This window comes from Monodelphis domestica, chromosome 6 (genome assembly GCF_027887165.1).
Source record: "Monodelphis domestica isolate mMonDom1 chromosome 6, mMonDom1.pri, whole genome shotgun sequence".
NCBI lineage: Eukaryota > Metazoa > Chordata > Mammalia > Didelphimorphia > Didelphidae > Monodelphis > Monodelphis domestica.
In genome coordinates this window covers 251,340,758-251,356,718 of record NC_077232.1, presented here as the reverse complement: position 1 = coordinate 251,356,718, position 15,961 = coordinate 251,340,758, and the positions used below count along the sequence as shown (strand labels likewise).

The 15,961-nt window shown below is 38.3% G+C and overlaps 1 protein-coding gene across 1 annotated transcript in view; it reads right to left on the bottom strand.

Moving 5' to 3' along the window:
- Positions 1–15,961, bottom strand: part of COL25A1 (collagen type XXV alpha 1 chain) — a 592,248-nt gene that overhangs the window by 196,140 nt on the left and 380,147 nt on the right. The window contains exons 6-7 of the mRNA XM_056803096.1: positions 4,094–4,120; positions 3,905–3,931 (exon numbers count right to left, since the gene is read on the bottom strand). Of these exons, the coding sequence (XP_056659074.1) occupies positions 3,905–3,931; positions 4,094–4,120 (54 nt within the window). The remainder of the gene's footprint in view (positions 1–3,904; positions 3,932–4,093; positions 4,121–15,961) is intronic.

Genomic DNA, 15,961 nt, shown 5'->3' with positions numbered 1-15,961 from the left:
AGACTGTGAGCTCCTTGAGAAATGGGGCTGTTGCTTTCTTTGAATCTCCAGTGTTTAACAGGACATGACATATAGTAAGCACTTAAATATTTATTAACTGGCTAACAAATTCAGAATTGCATTCTAGCTTGGTGTTCCATAATCTCATGATTCTCTTTTAGAATATCAGCTCCTAATGTCCAGGAATTCATATATTTTACCTCTTTGGATCCCCTAAAATATTTAGCACAATTGTACTCAAGTATCAAAGAAGAGACTCACTAAATATTTTCTGAATAAATAGAAGAATGAGATAGCTCACATTATATAGCACTTTCCCCCCACAATAACGGTGAATGAGAAAATATAGGTATTATTATCACCATTTTACAGATGAGGAAACAGATTTAGAAAAACTGAATAGCAGTATTAGAATTTTAATGTGAACCCAGATTTGCTGACTCTAGGAATCTTTCAACTAACACCACACCACATCTGAATGAATGAATTTATCTGGATGAATGAATGAATTTAATGAATAAATGAAATTTATCTATATGAATGAATGAATCTATGTGTATAAGTGGATGAATACTTCCTATCTCTTATTTCTATACTTTTCTTAAAGTTCCCACTGATTTGTTTCATCTAGGGCTTTCTACTTTTTTCTGAAACATATGATTAGCAAACAGATGTATGTTGTTGGGGATGGGGCATCTAGGGAAGGATAGAATACAGACTAATAAAAACTCCACAAGAGGAAATCACCAGATAATGGCCCGATGAGGTGGGGGAAATAAGATGGTCATGAAGATAATGCCACTAATATTTGAATAAAGAAATAATAAGACATGGCATTCAATTTCAATTACTACATTATGGATAAAAAGGTTGGTGAAGGTAAAAAATGTGAAGGTAAAAGCCAAAAAGGGAAGAATTAAGGGGAGCCTATGTTTTCAGTCATTCTACTTCACATTCTCAGATGAGACATTATTTTAAAAGCCTGAGATTTTCAGAGCAAGGAACCAAATTCATTGAATTACAGTAGCTTGAGATGGATGTTTGACATCAGCCTCTAGCCTGGGAAAGTAACAATTTATTTCTGACATTTCAATATACACAGAGAGAAGAGGCTCCCCCAAATTTGATAATGTGCTCCTCAAACTGAAAGTGTTTTCAATTCAATGTAATCTTGTGGTGTTTGGCTGTTTTGTTTACATAATTGATAAAAATTTCATTGGTCATCTTAGTTGTCTTGGTACTGATTTCTTCTGTTTCTGAATTCATCAACAACTTGTAAAGGCTACATAATATTGTATATATAATTTTAAAAACCCTTCTTGATACTATGTATTGATTCCAAGGCAGAAGAGCCTTCCATCTTAGAATCAATCCTTTGTATTGGTTCTAAGGCAGAAGAGTGGTAAGGGCTAGGTAATGGGAATTAAGTGACTTGCTCAGGGTCACACAGCTAGTGTCTGAGGCCAGATTTGAATTTAAACTGTTCATCTCCAGTTCTAGCTCTCAATCCGCTGAGCAACCTAGCTGCCTCTTATGTATATGATTTTTAAGAGCATGGATGGATTTTGATCTCTTTTACTTCCTAATCTTACATCAGTATTTCAAGGAACTGTGATTTCATCAGTGATTATTCCCCTCACCGGTACAGGTCACAATCCCTTTATATTACAGTGGTCTTCATGAATTATTGCTATGAAACACTCTCTCTCTCTCTCTCTCTCTCTCTCTCTCTCTCTCTCTCTCTCTCTCTCTCTCTCTCTCTCTCTCTCTCTCTCTCGGTGGCCAGCTACCTGAGAAAAGTCTCTGAATTTAATTAGGCTAGTCCTTGTTTAAGAGGCATATAGTCAGCCTCCAGCCCTATACTTTCCAGATTGGCAGGATCTTTGGAAGAAGCTGAACATGGCTGGCAATAACTTCCAAACTCAGGATTACCTCCATGCTACTAGGAGACATGGGAGTTTACCAACTATACATTTTGCAGAAATCATCCAATTTTATTTTGTGCATAGTTTCCTCCAAAGCTGGTGCCACAGTGACACATTTTCACCCCAAAGACTCTCCATGAATATTGAGATCTAAGTGAAAGTTAGCATACACACACACACACACACACACACACACACACACACACACACACAAAATCAATATTTTCCTATTTCCCACCTGAACTCCTAAAGGATTTTATGAAAGTTGGCCTACATTCGTGTGAAAACTGGCTGAGATCTCTGTGAAATGCAGTCTGGGCTCAGCAAAACAGTTCATGAACTCTGGCCAAACTTTCAACGAACCTGACCCAAGTCTTGAGTTTGTAATGCAACGTGATACCAGGTGAGATTTCACATGGCTTCAGGTTTCATTCGGAAAACTTGGCTCCACTTTATAATCAATCATCACTCCTTGGAACGATGAAAGCCAACACACCTTTCTTCAAAAAGGAACACTCCGTGTGCACTGATGACAGCCCAAAGCATGGAGTCACCCCCTTCGCTCCATTTGGCCAAGGGAGGATGTCTCAGAGAAGAAACAGTCTTCCCCTTACCTGGAGCAGGAGAGCGGAGGGATGCCGATTTGGTGTGAAGAAAGAAATGACTGAGATGCTGTGTGAAGTAATCGCCAGGCACATAGTAAGTGGATCTAACCCAATCGGAAGACATTGGGTATCCAATTCTATTCACTTTCACAGCAACCAATATCATGTTTAATCATCTTACCCAGGGAGATGAGCATTTAGGCTGAAGACAGTCATCAGCAAGGATAACTGCCAGGGATAATGGAATGTTTAAGAGGCAAGATCGCTGCTCTCCATTCATAACAGCTGAAGAATAGGAGGGGAGAACAAGAGGCAGAATAACTGCCTTCAAGAAACACAAGAAAGGATCAATGGACTACAATCCTCTTGAGCTGGCATCTCTTGAAGCTTTTGTAATAAAACCCTTCAACCCCAGCATAAAGCATCTCAGTAATCATCAATGCACAGGGCATAAGGCAGAAACAGATGACTGCTTTCTACCTGAAGTTTTCACTTGACTATACCATTCTTTCTTTTAAAAAATGACCTTGTCTTCCCCCGAAGGCTTGCTTTTGCTTCTAGTGACATGAGAAAATGGAGCAGCATGTAACCGAACCAAGGCACTATGTCATTAGAACAGTATGTCTGAACATGGGGGTAATGAGGCACAGATGTGAAACCGGGGAATTGGCACTACCCAAGGTAACGGTGGAATGTTCACCACTGCATTGTAATGGTTAAAATAACCACATTGGAGAAAGAAAAAAAGAACCCCCATTGACAATTTCTTCCACATATTTCAAGAACTAAAGACATATCTTTTAACTGCTTTTAGCATCTCTAGAATAAGAGAAACCATAGCATTATTTCCACTTGGCATGAAGTTTAAGAAACAGAACACTTATTTGCATTCTTTTCCATAGAATATGTGCAATATATTCATCCCAGAACACCTGGAGCTCAAGTGAAACCTCAGGCCAAGTCGATAACAATGGATATCGCCTTTGTCCTGCAGGAGGTCATGAGTCTCCAAGAGATCTTCAGAGAAATGGAAAGGTGGCAGTGAGCTGGGTTGGTTTTTTAATTAAAAAGTCTCTGGTCCTTACAGAGCAGGGTTTATTATTATTGTAAAACATTCCACTAATAAGCCACAAATGAAGACAAGCTCCATCCCTACGCACAGGGGACCACCATTGCTTAGATGCTTGCCACAGCAGTCCCTCTTAGACATGATAAAGGCATTCATTCTTGCTAGAAGCTCCTAAACATGCAAGGGGATAGACAGCTAAGAAGCCAGGGTATTTTTTTTTAATTAAATTAGTTTAGTACTAAGAGCTCATTTTCTACTCGGGGTAGGAGAAGTGAAACATTTTTTTTCTTAAAGAAAACGCTTACCCGAGGGCCCTGATCCCCTTGATCTCCCTGCAAAGTGGAAAGATGAGAGGATAGTTTTAACACAGCATATGTGTGCTACTATCTCATAATCTCAAATTACAGTGTGTCAAGATAAACTAGATACAAGTCTATGACAACATGGCTTGGCTTTAATTTGGCTGGGTTCCCCGACGTCGGGTATTTACTCACCTTGTCACCTTTGGGACCAGGAGGGCCCTGAAAAAAAAAAGAGAGAGAGAAAGAAGTGAAAATATTATTGTAACCTGAACAGACCACTCACTGGACTGAGGCTTATAGGGGGAAAACACACAAGGGTCCAGGGGCTCCTTCCTTATCACACTAAATCCTTCGGGAATGGATGATTCTTTAGCCATGTTTGGGATCACAATAAAACAGACAGACAACACTCAGCTAAATGTGTCTCTCTGTAATTGTCTTGAATGCTTTTCATCAAAATTTGAGTAAGGATTCCAAAATTGGAATGTAATCTTTTCTTCCTGTAAAGCCACCAGAAATCTTGTTTCCCCATTAGTACTCATGTCCACTCATCCTTCTCCCTAAGCTCCCCACATAGGGATATTGAATGCCAGAATTACCAAGGAGCCAGCCTCAGACCTAGACTGTGAGCTATGGGGAGGAAGTGGAGAGAATGAGCATTTATTGTCTACTGTTCACCAGGCTCTGTGATGAGCACCTTAGAAATATTATCTCACTTAATCATAAATATACACAAAAATATGATATGTCCAGTGGCCACACTTATGTCAGATTGAATCAAGAAATTTCTTAAATGTCTACTGGATACAAAGCAGATTTGGCCTTGGAATTACTAGCTAAATAACTCTGGGCAAGCCATTTCACCCTGTTTCCTTCAATTTTTTCATCTTTAAAATGGAGAAAGAGAAGGAAATGGCAAACTACTCTGGTTTCTTTGCCAAGAAAACCCCAAACGAGGTCAGGAAAAGTCAGACATGATTGAAATGACTCAACAAAAAAATACTAACAAAATATGGAAGTAATATGTGATGGGATGGAAAGTAGGATGGAAAGGTAAGCTCTTAAACCTTACCCCTAGCGATAAGGAAGCATTGAAGAGTTTAGAGCAAAGGACAGCTTAATTGATTTATTCAAAATAGATTTATTTAAAATGAACTGTAACAGATCTCTCCTGAATAAAGATTAGCCTAGGGGCAAAGTAGGTAATGTGGAAAGGCACAGGTAGGACACTGAAGTGTGTATTAGCCCTTATCCATCAGAAGAGGATTCAGGGGGTGCTCGTTCCTGGGGTGAAATGGAAAAGATTTGGTAACTGATTGGATTTCAGAGGCAAAAGAGAGACAAATCTTTTTATTAAATGAACAACCAGTGCGGGCCCCATACTATACTAAGTGTTATCTATGCATGAGGGGAAAGAACAATATATTTTCACAATTTTAGATTGGGTTGGTCTTATCTTAGTAAGTAAAAAAAATTTAATATTGAACATATACAAAATGTATGATGCTATTCAATAGAACAAAGAAATAGGACTATAATAGAAATTAGAGGGAAATACATTTTGGGGAAATCTCTTAAAAGTTTACATTCACAAAAATTCATCAAATTCAGTTGACCAAATCCATTCATTTATTTTTGTTAGAAAACCCTATGTGTGGTCTACAATTAAGTTACATTAATAATTTCACAAATGATCTTTGAATCAACACATAACAGGTTTGCAGCAGGTAAAACCCCTTTTTCAATTTTAACAAATAAATGTCTTCGCTATAGTTCTCACCTTCTCCCCTTCCTCTAGAGTGGGGATTTGTTATCTTTTTTGTGTGTTATAGACCCCAATGGCAATTTGGTGAAGTCTCTGGACTGCTCTCAGAATTGTATTTTTAAAGGTATAAAATTAAATGCATAAAATTAAAAAAAAAACAAATCAATTATTTTGCAATGAATTTACTAAGTTCTTTTTAAAACAAGTTCGTAGGCCCTGGATTTGAAAAATAATAAAACAACAACTATTGTTTACTAAACATTCATCTCTAAGCAAGGTTGGTATAGAATGGAATTGCATTTAGGACTTTCTTTGTATGTTAGAGATTCCTATAGCTGTCTGGTGGAGGCTACTGAGCCCTTCTCAGAATGATGCCTTTAAATGCACCTTTAAAAATATACAGGATTACAAAAGAAACCAATTATATAGTGACAATTTAAAATTTCCCTACCAGAGTTCCCAGAACTCTCTGAAATCTATCCCTTTGTGGTGTTCTTAGACTAAGGTAAAGAACTCTATTCGAAGGGGTCCTAGTGTTAATTAGCAAAAAAATTCAAAAGTCTTTGTAGGAGAACTTTTGAGCAAGCAAGTTATGTTGAGAACTTTCACCATAAGTCTTCCTTTATAATTTTATCCTTTCAAATATTGCCTGCTTAGATGGTTTCAGAAAAAACTGAGAAGATTTATATAAACTGCTGCAAAGTGAAGTGAGCAGAACCAGAAGAATGTTGCACACAGTAACAGCAATATCATAAAATGATCAATTGTAAATGACAGCTATTCTCAGAGATTAAATGATCCACCTCAATTCCAATAAGCTTCAGATTAAAAATGCTATCCACCTTCAAAGGAAGAAGTGATAGAGAGGGAATACAGAGCAAAGCATACTTAAAAAACTTTATTTTTATCTATCTTCCCTTCTGCAATATAGCTACCATGGAAATATGTTTTGCATGATCACACATGTATAATCTATATCAAAATGCTTGTCTCCTCAAGGAAAAGGGAGTAAATTTGAGACTTGAAAAATACAAAAATGAATGATAAAATTGCTTTATACAGAATTGAGAAAAATAAAATAAAAGCATTCATTTTTAAAAGGTCACCTGTTCCTTCTTAGAAAAGAACTGTATGGTAGCAAATATGATGACTCGGAAGTAAAAAATAAAAAAGTCTGTCATTTCCCCCACTGTTCTCCTGGCTTTTCCTGGTAATTTATCAGAGAAAAAGGCTGTAATATTAATGTAAAGGCATTTTGTTTAAGGTACATGACATGTCTGAGGTCAGAACATTTCTGAAATAACTTTACAATGTTTTCACTGCAAACAGTCTCTTCTCAAAGACCAATTACCCCAGTGCACAGACTTCCATTACAGTTCCTAGCTGCTTTGCCACAAGCAAAGATGTCTAAATCACAAACACATGCAAGATTTGCATTCATAATTGAGGATAAATACAGTCTCTTGCATAACAGGGTGTCCCTGAGCAGATATAAAGGCATTCTGGTACCTGCTAGCTCAAAACATAATACAAGTAAGGACTAAGCACAATGTATAGCTGAGGCACCCTTGTTTCCCACGTGGGTTACAATTGTGGTTTTGGGATTAATGGCAGGTGCTTTTTTCTTTCTACCCTTATTGAAGCTACATTATTCTTCCTAAGGCCAATAACCTACCTCATTATCAATCCATGTGGTATGTGAAAAAAGAGTAGAGATTCAGCCTTGAACACCCAAAATAATGTGTCAGATTGGGGGATGCAAAATATGGATAACCTTTCCAAAACACAAGGCTCACCGTAAAAGTCACCTTTGGTTATTTATCAATGTTAAAGAACTATTGCTTTCCCAGGGACCTAGTCATCCTTTAGGTACACTTCAGACCTTTATTAAAAACTCTTTAATGTTCACTTCCATTAAAAAAACCAATAAATAGAAATAAACAAGATATGGGTTTTTATATATACATATATCTTTTTGTCAAGTGTCTTCTCAAAGGTGAGGAAGGAGGAAAGGGAAGAAGGAAGAGAGTTACCTAGAAATTTTAATGTAACAAACAGATAAATTCTTAAAACAAAGAAAGTTAAATAATTAAAACACACTCACACACACTCACACACTCCTCACTAATAGATAAAACCTGGGTGAGAAGTAAGCCCAAATCATGAAGTGTCTGAATTACAGGATACTGTTTAGAGCTATCACTTTACTATAAAGATATACCTTTATTGTAAAGAAATGAACAAAGTATTGTTTAATATAGGTTATCGAGGGAAGCCTAGGTTTGATGACTAAATAAACAAAAATATTAAAAAATACCAAATTAAATGAATTTGTATAAACCTATTTTAAAATTATCATATTTGACATTTTTCCTTGAGTAGTTGAAATAATTCCTTTACTATGTGCCTCATAATATAAATTTACTTAGCAAGTTGTAAATATTGCACAGACACATTTTAGATGAATCTTTGACTAAATTATCATTAATCTTGAATCAATGGAATAATAATGAGATCTCACTCTACTTCAGAGGAGAAAGTAAACTGCTTTTGTATCTAAATGATAGTTTTAACATGGTATGTCTACTTCTGCTTCCTTGTTATTTATTATTAATTGGGCATTGGTATTATATCTTATCAAGAATTCCCCATTGGGAACCAGAGAAACTGTCTCCTCAGATGCAGACTGGCAAACTGTCTGTAACTTCAGACTTAGAGTATTGCCTGGCACACAAAGAAATGAAATGATTGCTCTGAGTCACCCAGCTAAGTAGCCCTGACTCCAGGTCTGGTGTTCTATCCACCAAAGCACATTATCTGCTTCATTTTGCCTGCAAAACTTGTGCCTGCTCAAATTACTAAAATATTTACTAAAGATGTTCTCTGTGTCTCCCATACCACATAGTCTTCTTCTAGTAAATGACAAAACTAAACTCAAAGCAATAAAAGAGATTCAGGAACGCAGCCAGAAAACTTTGGAAATACAGATAGAGTAAGACAAATAATAAATACCAGAGGAAAACGGATATATTCATAGAGGAAGAGTGCAGCTATAAAAGTTTTAAGTTGAAAGAGATGGAATCTGTATCAGTAAAAGCTAGGGGAATGGGCATAATTTGGAAGAAGAACTTTCTCCAAAACATAATAAAATTCTATTTAGGGTAGAAAATAATATCCCTACATATGCTTGGATTCAGGCTGAGATATCCCTGAGGCCAAGGATGACATGGAGGAATATCCAGACCTCATGGGAGAATAGGAAGGGATTCAGTTTAACCCCATACTCACTGTGCCACCTAACTTATGGGGTAGGGGCAAAGAAAGAAACCCTTTGCAAACTTTATAGTGCTATCTAAATATGTGGAGTTTCTTCCTTCCTTCCTTCCTTCCTTCCTTCCTTCCTTCCTTCCTTCCTTCCTTCCTTCCTTCCTTCCTTCCTTCCTTCCTTCCTTCCTTCCTTCCTTCCTTCCTTCCTTCCTTCCTTCCTTCCTTCCTTCCTTTCTCTTTTCCAGACAGGTGATTGCATTGATGAGGAAGCTAATGAAAGTTGGTCAACACTTTCTCTAATGTTAGACAGCACTTAAAGACACTTGCTTTTAAGAGAGATTCCTGAGGGTGACTTTCCCAGTCTTATGAGACCAGATTGTATCAGAGGAGGAGTCTTCTTCTTTGTTTTCTTTTTTTACACTCTTACTTTCCATCTTAGAATCAATAGTGTGTATTTGTTTCAAGGCAGAAGAATGGTAATGGCTGAGCAATGAGCATCACACAGCTAGGAAGTGTTTAAGGTCACATTTGAAACCAGGACCTTTTGTCTCTAAGCCTGATTCTCAATCCACCAAGCCACTTAGCTGCCTCCCACTTAAGTCGTCTTGACTCCTAAGCCATCTCTCTGTCCACTATGCCAAAATCCATGAGTTGTTATCATCATCATCATCATCATCATCATCATAATCATCATCATCATCATCATCATCATCATCATCATCATCACTACCATCACCACTTCCACATTCATCAAGCCCCCATTTATCATGTTCTTCACCACCACTAGTACCAGTCTCTTCTTTATCAGTGCCATCCTTTTCACAATTACTATCATCTCCACCACCATCCCCATCACCACCATCATGATCATTACTCCACACTGGTGGAAAGGCTGCTCTACTTGAAGCAGAACTGAGTTTATTCAAACTCTTAAACTTTTGAACATTGATTTCCTCACCTGTTAAGGGAGAAGAATAATGCCTCTATGACCTCCCTCACAAAGCTGTTGGGAAGAAAAAACCTTTTCAGACCTCTCTAAATGGAAATTATTGTTATGCAACTGGTATTCATTTGAAAGTTCAGAGCTTTCCAGATTTGTAGAACTTGGCTAGTTCGAGCTGGTCTAAATCAGGGAAGCCGAGAGAAACAATATTAGCAAGGAATGTTATTGTACTAATATTGAAATGAGGAATTATGACATTGCTAGGAAGGCATCGTCCTGCATGGAGCAGCTCGTGATGCAAAGAGTAAATATGGCATGTGCTGTGTGAGCACTGGCAGGAATGAAAAGCGAGGGGAGCCAGGCAGGAATTAAAGTCTCTTGCGGCATTTGAAATCTGGCATGGCCCCCCAAAACTAACATTTCCCGGGTGTTTGCAGCCATAGCTATGCACCACCATTACACACACATGTACATGTATACACCCACACAAGTGAATGCACAGACATGTCACACATGCATGAATACACATGCTATGTGCATACACACAAACAATACATGCATATGTGCACACCTACCCACCAGGTGCATATATGCACACATCCCCATGCACCATGTATATATACCACACATGTGTGTACACACATGTGTGCACTGATCCATGTGTATACATATGTATCTATGCATGTACACACATTGCAAATTTATATGTGTGCACCCAGTCATACATATGTACGATGTGCCCTGTATGTACACACCACACATGTGCAGATGTTCATACACAACTGACATACATACATACATACATACATACATACATACATACATACATACGTGCACAGGAGCATTACCATTCTCCCAGTTCCCTACACTCAACACCTTGGATCATCCTCAACTCCTCCTTCTCTCTCTCATTGCCCATATCCAGTCCTTTGCCAAAGTCTGTTCATTCTCCCTTCACCACACCTCTCATATAGACCCCTTCTCTCCTTTGGCACTTCCCACCACCCTGGTTCATCACCTCACAGCTGGGCTACTGCAGCAGCCTGCTGACATGTCTGCCTGCCTCAGGTCTCTCCCCGGTCCAGTCCATTCTCCATCCGGTGAGTTCCCTCCAGCGCAGGTCTGACTATGGCACTCCCCTACTCAGTAAATCCCAGTGACTCCCTAGCAACTCCAGGACCACATCAAAATCTCCTGTTTGGTGTGAAGTCCTGCCTAGCCCCATCCTTCCTACCGTTCTGACTCTCCTCTCCATGTACTCCACAAGCCAGGGACACTAGCCTTCTCGGTTTTCCTCACACAGGTCAGACTCTATGCATCTTCACTGGCTGTTCCCCATGCCGGCAAGTCTCCCTTTCTGTCTTTACCTCCTGGCACCCTTCAAGTCCCAGCTAAAAATCTCACCTTCTAGAAACCTTTCCTAATCCTCCTTAATGCTAGAGCCTGCCATTGATCTTGTACATACATACCCTGTGTGTGCCTAACTGTATACAAACTATATTGGTCCACGGTTGTTGTTCAGTCATTTCAGTTCACCTCCCTTTCCTCATCTATAAAATAAGTTGGAGAAGGAAATGGCAAACAAGCGCAAAAAAACAAATCAAAAGCTACAAGGAGCCTCAGACATCATCTGGTCTAACCCTGTTGTTTTATTGCTGAGGAAAATGAGGTCTCAGGATATTTAAAAAGATGCCCAAGGTCACATAGGTGTAAGCATCAGAATCAGGATTGGAACTCACATCCCCTGATTCTTCAGAGTATTCTTTTCCTAGTAACTTACCTAAAAGAAAGATGCAAAGCTTTTTGAGGATGTTCTGTTGATTGGGTTGGTGTAGCTTTTAGCTGAGTAGAAACTATCCTTTATTAAAAACTTCCACTGCAACCTTGGCAGAACTTCTCTTACTGAAGAAAACAGTAAACTGTCCATGCATTGATCCTGCCTTGTGGCATGGAGCACAGTAGGGGCTTAATAAAAATGTGTCGAATGCAAAGAGCCAGGATGAAGAGAAGACATCAAAACTCCTAATAAGCAGCAGACTCACCAAGAATTCTGCAAGACCCAGGCTCCCTATCTCTGGAGCCGTGTTTATTATAGTGTCAAACTTTGCTAAGCCAGGAAGGGGAGTCAGAGCAATAAACAAATTTATAGGTTTAGGCTTCACACTTTTCATTTTGTATTAAAGATTAAAAGAGACCAGGAAAGCAATCAGAAAAGAAGACAATTCAGCTCCATTTATGAGGGAAGGATTTGGGGCTTGTGTTTAAGTTCTCTGTTACTTTCTGGTCTCTTTCTGTGATATGAGTTTTATTGCAAATTCATTTGAAAATTTCATGATGTCCAAACAACAGGCTATATGGTACCCAAGCTTGGGATTAAATCATAAGCAGATGCCATATGGAAGCAATTAGTGCAGTCCAGCACTAAAAGAAAATTTAGAAAACCCAAACATAAAAAAGAAGCTTAAAAAGGCCAGTTTAGCCCAGTGGAGTTAAAGGCTTATAAAATTGCCTGGATCAGGGAAGCTCATTTTGGCTTTCTTTCCCAACCCCAAACAAATCAAAGACGGCCGAATCATAGCTCCCGTCAGTCAAAGCTCCTTTCTCAAACCTTCCCAACAATAAATATTTTAAGATGTTGTTAAAACTTTTTACATTTCACTTTGCAAAAAAGTTTTCATTTGTTTGGAAGAGGATGGAATGTGCTCACACTATATGGAGAGACGATGAACCCTAAACTTCTCAACAGTTGAGATGTGGGTTGAGGTCACATTTCATTAATGGTTCCTCAGTTGGAACAGCAGCATCAGCTAATGAGGTTAGCCCCTTCAACAATAATCTCACTGTCTTCACTGTTTTCTCCAATTTACGCAGTAATGTACGCAATGTGTAAATCTGGAGACAAATTTGCAATCACGCATTTCAGCCTGTTTTTAGTGATTCCCACCAATGTGATCTCATTGGTACAGTTTGGATGAAGTTTTGTTTTTTTCAGTTTGTTTTTCCTTTCTATGTGTATTTGTTTCTGGGTAATATAGGATTGATGTAAAGAGCAACAGACTTTAAACAGGGCTAAGACTTAGTGGGGGCTCTTAACCTGGGGTCCACAGGTACCCAAAGAGTCTGTGGATGGAATTCAAGGGGCTCCAAGTACTTGGATATGAATTTGAGAGGTGTCCAACATATGGCTGCATGTCTACTGCAACACTCTTGAGTGTGACTTAAGCCAGATTTCAATGTGAATAAAGGGAGCACTGGATCTGGAGTCAGAAATCTTCCTGAGTTCAAATCCAGCCTCACATGCATATTAGCTGTGTGATCTTGGGCAAGTCATTTAACATCTGTTTGTATCAGTTTCCTCACCTGTAAAATTAGGAATAAAAATAGTACCTACCTCCTGGGGTTCTTGTGAAGATCAAATATAATAATTGTAAAATACCTAGCATAATGGCAATAATGGCAAATAGTAGAAACGATATAAATGATAGCTATTAGTAATTTATTTTATTATTTTACATGATTAAAATATATAAAATATAATTTAACAAAATAAGTAACTATACAATAAAACATAGATAATGTTAATTTATGGTTTCCCAAGTCATTATGCTGGCTGGCAGGTTTACAGTTTAGTGCCCAATTTCTATTTACGTTTGACATTGCTGGCCTAAGGTGTCATGGGATTTGCCCAGGGTTAGTTACATAGTCAGTGTGTGCCAATGAAGGGGACTGAACTCAGGTCACTCTGATTCCATTCACTACACATTAGGAAGAAGACATGAGAACAATGCCAAATTCCCAATCTTTTCTTTGGTTAACATGGGAAGTAACTTCAGAAGAAGGAGATGTGGGGCCATTGCTGCTCCATACCCTCTGTAATATATCTTCAAAGCAAGGGACACCAGGGTCCTTAGCAATAAAATGAAGGAGATGGATAGGATAATGCCTCCAGATCACCTTCAGCTCGCAATTTGATGACCAGAGATTTGTGGAGTGGGCTTAGCGAGGAACCAGAGGAATACAGTTCTCCCTTAAAGAAGTTCAAAGTTTTTGTGTATATTTTAAACATTGAAATTAGATGTTTTTTTTTAGTATTTCTTTTATGACCTTTTTTTGAGGGGTGGCAGAGGGCACAAGATTGTTTTAACTAATACTCTACTATGTTTAAACATTTATCCATCTATAAAAATGTTTATTTCTGGGGAAGTTTTCAGAAACATATTTCAAGAAGGAAAAACAATGTTATTATTGTTCAGTCATGTCCAATTCTTTGTGATCTCATTTGACATTTTCCTGGTAAAGATACTGGAATGGTTTGCCATTTCCTTTTCCAACTTATTTTGCAGATGAGGAAACTGAGGCCAACAGGGTTAATTGATTTGTCCAGGGTCACACAGCTAGTAAGTGTCTGAGGCTAGATTTGAATTCCAGAAGATGACTTGACTCTAGACCTGTAACTCTATCTACTGTGCCACTTAACTGCCCCCAAATCAAGACATAACATATTGTCTTTGAGTATTACCAAATACTACACTTGGATTTTTTGTTAAGTATGCAATACTGTAACTCAGTATTTTAACCTCTTGGCAAAGGCAAATTTTCTGGTCTTCCCCAATTTACCTGCATGCTGTAAAATAAATCAGACAATTTAAAAGTTATTTTAAAAGAGAGCAACATAGAATTATAGAAAGAAGGGCACTTAAAGCCATTCTAGTCCAACCTCTTCATTTTACAGTTAAGGTCCTGAAAGGTTAAGTGACTAAGTCAAGGTAATGTTAATAGGTAGGAATCAGCAATACCAAAGTTTCAACTCCAGTACTCTGACTCTAAATCAAGCCCTTTTCCCATTGTACTACACTGCCTTTTGGTCTTCTTCTGGATGATAATATCAAGGTTTTGTGATTATTGTTAATAATCCATCAATATTCCTGGAATTTTTTTTGTATTCAGAATTCCCTGTACCAGGTGAGGTCATAAATGACTCAATAACTACAAAAATCTGGACAGGCCACCATATTTGCTCTCTATCAATTACTACATGAAAGACTTGATAACTCTGATTCTAGCAGGTAACCTACGAATAACTGTGACATGGATAAGGATTAATATTGGGTTCAGAAACATGCCATAATGATCACTTCCTGGCTGAGTAAACTTGGGCAAGTCACTTAACCCCAACTACCTAGCCGTTACTGTTCTTCTGTCTCAAAATCCATACTTAGTATTAGATGGAGAGGGGAGGGGAAGGAATGGAATGGAATACTCAGCACTGAGTCTGAGACAGAAGGTAAGGGTTAAAAAAGAAGCACACCATAATGGAAGAGAGATCATAATGCAGAGTATCAACCACAGTTTTGAAAGCCTCTTGGTCCTCCTGCCTCAAAATGTGACAACTTATTCAGTGCTTTTTCGTTTAATCATCCTTGAAGCGATTCCTATTTTCCAATCTTTTGGAGGCTCTATTGTTTCATGACTCACAGCTATACAACAATATTTGATGAATGAAGGGATTTGAAAAGACCGGCCAAGTGGGGAGGGCAGTGAGCAGGATGCAATATATTGGTTATCTGGTTAATAAGAATTTACTTAGCATCTATTAGGTGCCTGGCACTGTGCCAAATTCTGAGAATTCTAAGAAAGACCAGAGACAGATTCTGCCCTTGAGAAATCCCACAAATACCTACCAATAAGCTCTAGACAGGATAAAGAGGAAAGAATTAACAGAGACAAGGCACCAGATTAAGAACTAAGAAGGTTTCTTTGCATTCAGAGAATTACTCGGTGTTGGAAGGAGGTTGTCTAAGAAATGTATGAGTGAAAAATAGAGTTGGTCAATGTGGCAAGAATGACAAATGAGTAAGATGCAGCTTAAGTGTTCTACTGGTGTGATAGGAGAAAGTAAGGACAAATCCCAACACATTGGGTGGACTTTTTCCTCTCTCCATGATGAACTATTTGGAAGAAATAGACAAGAGCTGATTGTGGTGTGCAGGCATAGATCGGTTTTGATCCTCATTACTACAGGAAATGTTACCCTTGATGGGCTCAGAGATCCATTAGAATTTTTGAATACTTGAGTATTTTAGGT